We start from the raw sequence: 7,446 nt of genomic DNA on the forward strand, positions 1-7,446 counted from the left end.
ATTGTGATGGTATATTCCTGTTGGTTTAAAACAGAACAGTTATGAAGATCACGGAGGAAATATAGACTAATTCTGATTAAGTCGCAAGTTTAGTTTAGCAATTATAATTTACCTAAGTATAATGTCTCAGGAAAAATATCTATTTCGTTTTATACTGCGTTCGCTTCATTTGTCATACTCCTGTCATATCAATTTTATATATATTTGTTTTCATCAAAACTTCTTGTAACGTAAATTATAACATATCGATGTTATTACGTTGCGTTTTAACGTCATTTTGACGTTACCAAAATTGACACCAATAGCGTGCGCGACGTCAATCCGAATGTCAATTTTTGTTAGTTTATTAATTATTCTACCACGCTCAAAATTAACTAGTATTTTTATTACACATTAGATTCTGACATGTAATCAAAGTTTAGTCCAAGTCTCTGTGGCTGCAACAGCTTTGAGTCGTTTATTCTGTAACCATCATGTTGCCTGATGGGTTGTTCTCTGGCATGTCGATTTGGTGCATTCGGTAAATATATTTTTTTGGAGGCGATCTCTGTCTAATGGTCCCTGTGAAGTAGAGAAAACGTTATCATAATCACAAGACCATATCATGATAGCTTCCATGCTTATAAATTCACCCTAAAGAGTAAATTGACGAAAGATCGACACCTACATGTATATAGTGTATCACCCCCCCCCCCCCCCCCACCCCCGGGAATCTGACTATGGCCCCTTAACCATTTTACTAGAAAATCAATAAATTTCTATATCCTAATATGAACTAATTCCTTATAGAATTTAACATTTTGTGTTCTGAATTTGAAGTAAAGGACTAGATCAGAAAATAAAAAATAACAACATATTCTGTGCAACATCATGTAGCGATTGGTGGACCGTTCTTGGCACACTGATTTTGTCTGCGGATAACTCCGTTTGCCTGATCGGGGTGTGGGGATCACGGCGGGTGTAGCCGATTGACGGGGGATGCTTACTCCTCCTATGCACCTAATCCCACCTCTGGTGTGTCCAGGGGTCCGTGTTTGCCCAACTCTTTATTTTGTATTGCTTATAGGAGTTATGAGATTGGTCACTGTTCGTTATCTTCACCTTTCATCAAGAAAGCATTAGTGTTACCTAAGTATTTGACAATTAAACGGCATGCATAAGTATTCGACATTTACATAATCCGTTAATTTTCTACATAGTCATAAGGCCACACCAATTTAATTTCTTGGTCTTCGGATTTTAGAAGGAAAAAAAATTGGGGCGAGCGAGCGATTTGATAATTTTAAAATTAAAAAGTTGGAATATGAAAAGTTACGAGCGATGTAAAATAAATAGAGGCGAGCGATAACATTTTATTGCAAAAAAGTCATTTTTGGCAAAAAAGTCACTTTTGCCCCAAAGTTTAAATGCATCATCCTGAAACACAAGTTTATTGTCTATCTTTTACACTTCTTGGGGAGAAACTTTTTCCCCCAAGTTCTGGCATCTTTACCAGTGTTTTTACAATATTCACACAAAGGTCGCACAACAGAATATTTCTCATAAAGAGCAGATATATAAGGGTCTGTGTCATCCAACAGATTGTCAACTTTTCCACAGTGAACACACACTGGTGGTAAGTAATGTTTCAACGATGTAGAGAAGTAACTTGTCTCCACTTCAGTCAAACAGTTCACTGCCTCTCGAACAACCATGCCTGGATCTTCTACATCTTCTGGAACTAATGAGTCGCCACATGTGTACAGATGTTCCTCTTTCAAACGCAGCAGCAGCTCCTCCTACAATAATCATCCATATAAAAATCAATAAACTCACAATACACTCTTATCAATTCAAAGACTGTATTGAACATATTTTTGGTCAATATGTCAAAGACAAAAACAATTGGGCATAAGTTCTTAAAACTTAGGCCACTTTCTCCTGTATAAAACTAGAAATACTGTGAGCAAAGCTCACTTAGTGACTATGATACCCTCCCTCCCCTGTAGGTATAAAATAAATTAAATTAGGAGGTTCATAATTGTATATGTAACAGTAGATCCCTGAAAGTTTCATAGAATTCTGTTGAGTGGAGAGGGGTAGCAGATAGGAGGTGGGGATGGATGGACAGACAACAGGATCATTTAAAAAACTGCTTGGGGGGGGGGGGGTATAACAAGTTTAAGACTGCATGTACTACAGTTTGCCATCTCAACATAAAACAAGAGGCCCATGGGCCACATCGCTCACCTGAGTGACCTTGGGCCTCACACTCTATATCAGGAAGCTCTAAGGTAAATGTTGTCTTTTGGTTTTGAGAAGATTTTTAATATATATTCAAATGTAAAACTTTGATCCCCTATTGTGGCCCCACCATACCCCTTGGGTCATGATTTGTACAAACTTGAATTTCTGCTATATCAGGAAGCTTCCATATAAATCTCAGCTTTCCTGGCCCAGTGGTTCTGGAGAAGAAGATTTTTAAAGATTTCTGCTATATAATCACATGTAAAACTTTGATCCCCTATTGTGGCCCCATTGTACCCACGGGGGTCGTGATTTGAACAAACTTGAATCTCCTCTATATCAGGAAGCTTCCATATAAATTTCAGCTTTCCTGGCCCAGTGGTTCTTGAGAAGAAGATTTTTAAATGACACCACCCTATTTTTGTATTTTCGTGATTATCTCCCCTTTGAAGGGGGCCTGGTTCTTCATTTGAACAAACTTGAAGCCCCTTCACCCAAGGATGATGTGTACCAAGTTTGGTTGAATATGGCCCAGCGGTTCTTGAGAAGAAGTCGAAAATGTGAAAAGTTAACGGACAGACAGACAGACGACGGACAACAGGCGATCAGAAAAGCTCACTTGAACCTTCGGTTCAGGTGAGCTAAAACACTAATAGCAACATAGAATAAATACTTCAAACACCTTACTTGTTCACGGGTTAGCTTTTTATCACTGTAAACACATCTTGGCTTGGAACACTCTCCACAGACAATTACGTCCCGGACCTTCTGGGTCTTGAATATCTCCCGGTTGATTCGATCATTTACACTGGCAGGATCATCGCGTACTTGGGCACTTGGTCTATGTTCATCCCCTGTTTCCTGTCCATACATCTATCAAATAAAGTTGAGATATCAGAGCTGCTATTATCATAAGACTTGTATTACTTGCAAACTAAGATTTAATAAATCAACTGTCAGTTGAAGTTAATCAACTGGGACTGGGGAGCAACTGGGTCATTCAGATCAAAATTTCAAATAAGAAATGCACAATGACATCATGTAACAAAGAATCCCTTAAAGTTTCACATAATTTTGTTGAGTTCTTGTAGAGGAGTAGTGGATGGGAAGAGAGAACGAAAAACAGCACACACACACATTCCCGCTCCCACAAGTGGGGGAATACAGTAACATTATAACAATAAGCTTTAAAGATGGAGGATCTTGTGAAATATTTGTATACATTATGCTTACGTTTTCCAGATTAAATTCTAGTTTTTAAGATTAAACTCACAGAAATTATATCTACATGGAGATAGAAAGAGCCAAGGCACATGGTTATTCAAGTACATGCCCCTAAAGTTGAACTGCACTTGAAATAGCATAATTCCATTAAATCAATAAATGATTTTGTAATTGTGTACATTAATTGATTGTTAATATGCATAGGATGTGTTTGGATGTGTTTTGTGACTAATTACATTTTAAACTTTATTTTGACCGCAAAGTTATATTTACCTCTTGAAAAGAAAGATATTGACCATCTTCTCCAGCGACGGGGTTGGGCAGAAAGTGTAAACTCTGGAACTCATCATCTGGAAGCCTTGGGGGGTTGATGACCGTGCAGTATGCACAACTGCTGCACTTTTTTAACTGGAACATGTAATGAGAACTGCTCCCATGATCTGACAGGAAGGTCTGAAATTACAACGTTAAAGTAATATAATATTCTAAAACAGTCATTAAAATTTTATGATCTCTATACATGTATATACATTGTTCATAATGAAATGAACTGAGTTAGTACCATGTTATTGATATAATAATAGATGTTTGAGCCACTAATATGGTAGAAATAAAATGAAATAGACAATGCAAGGGATTACATAAAAAGATTTAGCTATGGAAATACTGTTTTATTACCTGTAAGTTTTTCATTTTGCGCAACTCTGCAGTTGACATATCAACAGTGAGATCAGAATTGAGGACCCGACAGACAACATCAAGAGATGCTTGAATTTCTTCATCTGGAATGCCTGTGTATGCTTCTAAATATTCATTTTTGAGTTTCATTCTTTTGAATCGAGCGTTAACAAGTTCAACAACACTTCCAACAGATTCAGCAAAAGCCTCTCTGAAACCAGTCTTGATGTTGGCCAAGTTACGCACAGCACTTAGGGTAGATTTGTGTTTGACGGAATTTTCAAACACAGGATCCATGTCTTTTCGTGCCAAAGCAACATGTTGCAATGCTAAATTCAAAACTGACATACAACGTTCTGCGGGATTCATCCAGCTGTGGTTAGGTGCAGTTCTTAAAGCAATCAACATGTCAAGATCAAGTTGAATGAACAACTGAACAAGGGATAGTTTGACCGTTTCAAAAGTCACTCTGTGATCTGGCCCACCATCCGTCATCAAACACAATACTGGGGTGTTTAGATTAATATTGTCATCAGAATTATGTTCGCGTAAAATCCTGGTGAGCTCTGTTGCATGTCGATATGGTGTGGATGGTTGGAAAACCTTGTCTTTGGTAGTAACATAAATTTTCCCATTAAAAAAGCTGTCATTACTGTGCCGTGGTATCCTAGAGACAAAAGTAACAGATGGCACAATACCTGCAACATGGAAATCATGGTCAGTGCATACAAGTTTTGGACCATCGGAGGGAGTCAAAACTTTGTTATGTCCCCTTACTCCTGTACTGATAGGTATTCCAGGTTCTCCAACTGGTATGATAGCCTTATCATCTAAGCATACAAATGTCACATTTTCACGATTTGAAACGCAAAACTCCTTCAAATATCTAAATGATGTAGCGACATACCTTGCGTCAACATGGTTAACTCTTGCAAGACGTGTTTGCACTCGAAATTTCACATTAAACCTGCCAGAATACTTTAAAGCAGTTTTTTGAAATGTACTGTTTGGTTGAAATTGTAAGCGTACTGTTTCACTGCACGGAATTGGTGTGCCATCAGGTACTCTCTTTGAAATTTGATCTCTTAATTCCTCAATGGATATTGCCATTGGCAAGTAAAGTTCTTCCCCGTGCCGTCTTTCGTTAACATGTAAGAGCTGTTCATCAAAGTATTTACCCATTTCTTCAAAGAAAACACCAAATTTGGAATCGACATCCTTCCCATTTAAAGATCTGTAATCAAGAAGAATGGAAGGGTCATCACCATCAAGTAATATCGATGCTACACGATCATCAATTTCTCCTTGTTCACTTGATTCCCAAGTAGACTCACATCCAGTAAGTTCGAAGAAAATGTTTCGAAGCAAGGATTTTGGAGCTTTCACATTTTTATAATAACGATTTATGAAATCCTTTCTCATGGACCTAGTGGAAAACTTTGGTAGAGATTTGTTTATTTTGTTAACAATTTTCATATTTTTCTCAGAAACCTCCACATTGTCTGCTCCATCTCCTGGTACTTTCCAAATAAAGTTCAAGGTACCTATCGAACCACCATATGCCATTCTATAAAGCATCACTGGAACATCTAATTCCAAATTTGAAATATACTTTCTTCGTTTAAGTCTATTCTCAGGGGTGTAAGTATCGAGATCAATAAACCGAAAACATTCAACACTACTTATATCTTTTTGCAGATGCATGTAAATGTTCAGATTGCAGCTCTCATTTTCAGGTTTTGGTGGAATGTATTTTAAGGTCGTGTCCGACTCTAGTGAGCGTGAAGGAGAACTAGATTTGTTAGAATAAGTCTTATGACGAGCATTATCTTTGTCTAGTCTGGCTTTATATTTGGTCAGAGTGGCAAGAAGCAATTCCAAATCAGATGAGAGTTGTTTGTTTCTAGAAGAGGACATTGATGGAAATGACAAGGCTTTGGTCAGATCCATTGAGAGCTCATTCAGTCTTTCAGATTTAATAAGTGGTATTCTATGATGCAGCTTCTTAAATTCATTGTAGCCATGAAATGAACTAAAGCATTTGGGTATTGGGCATCCACTTTCCTTAAGTTTGGCATGAGCATGATCTACATACCATAACGAATTTCTCAAAGTCTTGATAACATATTCAGCAGTATCAATAGAATTTTGTGTCCACCCATATCCCTTGGATTCCATCCAATCAATTAGATCACACTGAAGTCTTTGAGGACCAGATAATTTCTTTTCACCTTCAGGTTTCGGTTTAGGAGGTAATATGATACTTGAGCTACTGTGCATTAGTAAAGCAAAAGCGTTTTTAGTGCCGCTACATGATGCAGGTGCAGGGTTATGTTCATGACATGAATTGGAACTAGTTAAAGCAAGTGTCCGAGTAATAATAAATTGCACAAACTTACACCCGAGTGTAGCAGCTATTTCTGAAACATCCATATCAGCATTGTCTGCGAGCATGAACTGGGCTTGTCTGTCTTCTCGTAGTCGTATCTCCACGATCGAATCCGTAGATAAAGTGATGTTTTTGGAATGAACACATTTCTCGAACAATTCGGAGAATGTACCCCCTGTAAAATTCGTGGCGGTGTTTGAAAGTATATCCGCCCCATCCTGGTCACTTATTCTTACCACGAGCACAGGCATTCTTGTAAGAATCTGTAATATTCTCGCAATGCAGTCAATTTGACAACCACGCGGTAAATTTATGATACATTCAATGTAGTTTAGATGTGGACACGTACGGTTTTAAAGCCCTTAATTTCAAGCGCAAACGTGACTTAAAAAATAAAACCAAAAGTAAGAGTCGAAAATGTGCGGAAAACGGACAATTTATTTCCGGATGCGGGATATTTTTTTTAATATTATTATTTGAAAAGCTGTAAATTACGTGCGCGCGGGTCCGGCGACCAAGTTTTTAATTTGGTGTGGCCTAAATAAGTTGCTTATACACACCTTAGAATAATACACTCTATCTTCTTCAATTCTCTGCACCTACTATACATACAGTTGACATACTATCTGGGTCTATCTTTGGTTCCATAAGCAGCATCTTTATTTAGTTTTGGTGAATACGTTCCTGAATAAATATACATATACGAGTACAATGCATGTACATTGAAGAAAAATATCTAAAGCTTATATATATATATATATATATATATATATATATATATATATATTGCATGGAAAAGAATAGAGGTGAATTCGCAAATCGAAAACAGTATCAATCTTTTTCTATCTAACACGACTAATATTTTTGAAATACCTTCGTTACAAATAAAAAAAAAACTTAATTTCAATAAATTCTTATTGCAGATCCAG

General features: G+C 37.2%; 1 protein-coding gene across 1 annotated transcript; it reads right to left on the minus strand.

Annotated features, from left to right (window-relative positions):
• Window positions 1-1,332: 1,332 nt before the first annotated feature.
• LOC130051170 (uncharacterized) lies at window positions 1,333-7,050 on the minus strand. Its single transcript, XM_056152534.1, has 4 exons — window positions 4,129-7,050; window positions 3,724-3,903; window positions 2,914-3,099; window positions 1,333-1,778 (listed from the first exon to the last, which is right to left on the minus strand). Exons 1-4 carry the CDS (start codon window positions 6,766-6,768, stop codon window positions 1,437-1,439), a joined length of 3,348 nt encoding a protein of 1,115 aa, XP_056008509.1. The 5' UTR covers window positions 6,769-7,050; the 3' UTR covers window positions 1,333-1,436.
• Between the last annotated feature and the right edge of the window lie 396 nt (window positions 7,051-7,446).

This window comes from Ostrea edulis, unplaced genomic scaffold (genome assembly GCF_947568905.1).
Source record: "Ostrea edulis unplaced genomic scaffold, xbOstEdul1.1 scaffold_73, whole genome shotgun sequence".
Lineage (NCBI taxonomy): Eukaryota > Metazoa > Mollusca > Bivalvia > Ostreida > Ostreidae > Ostrea > Ostrea edulis.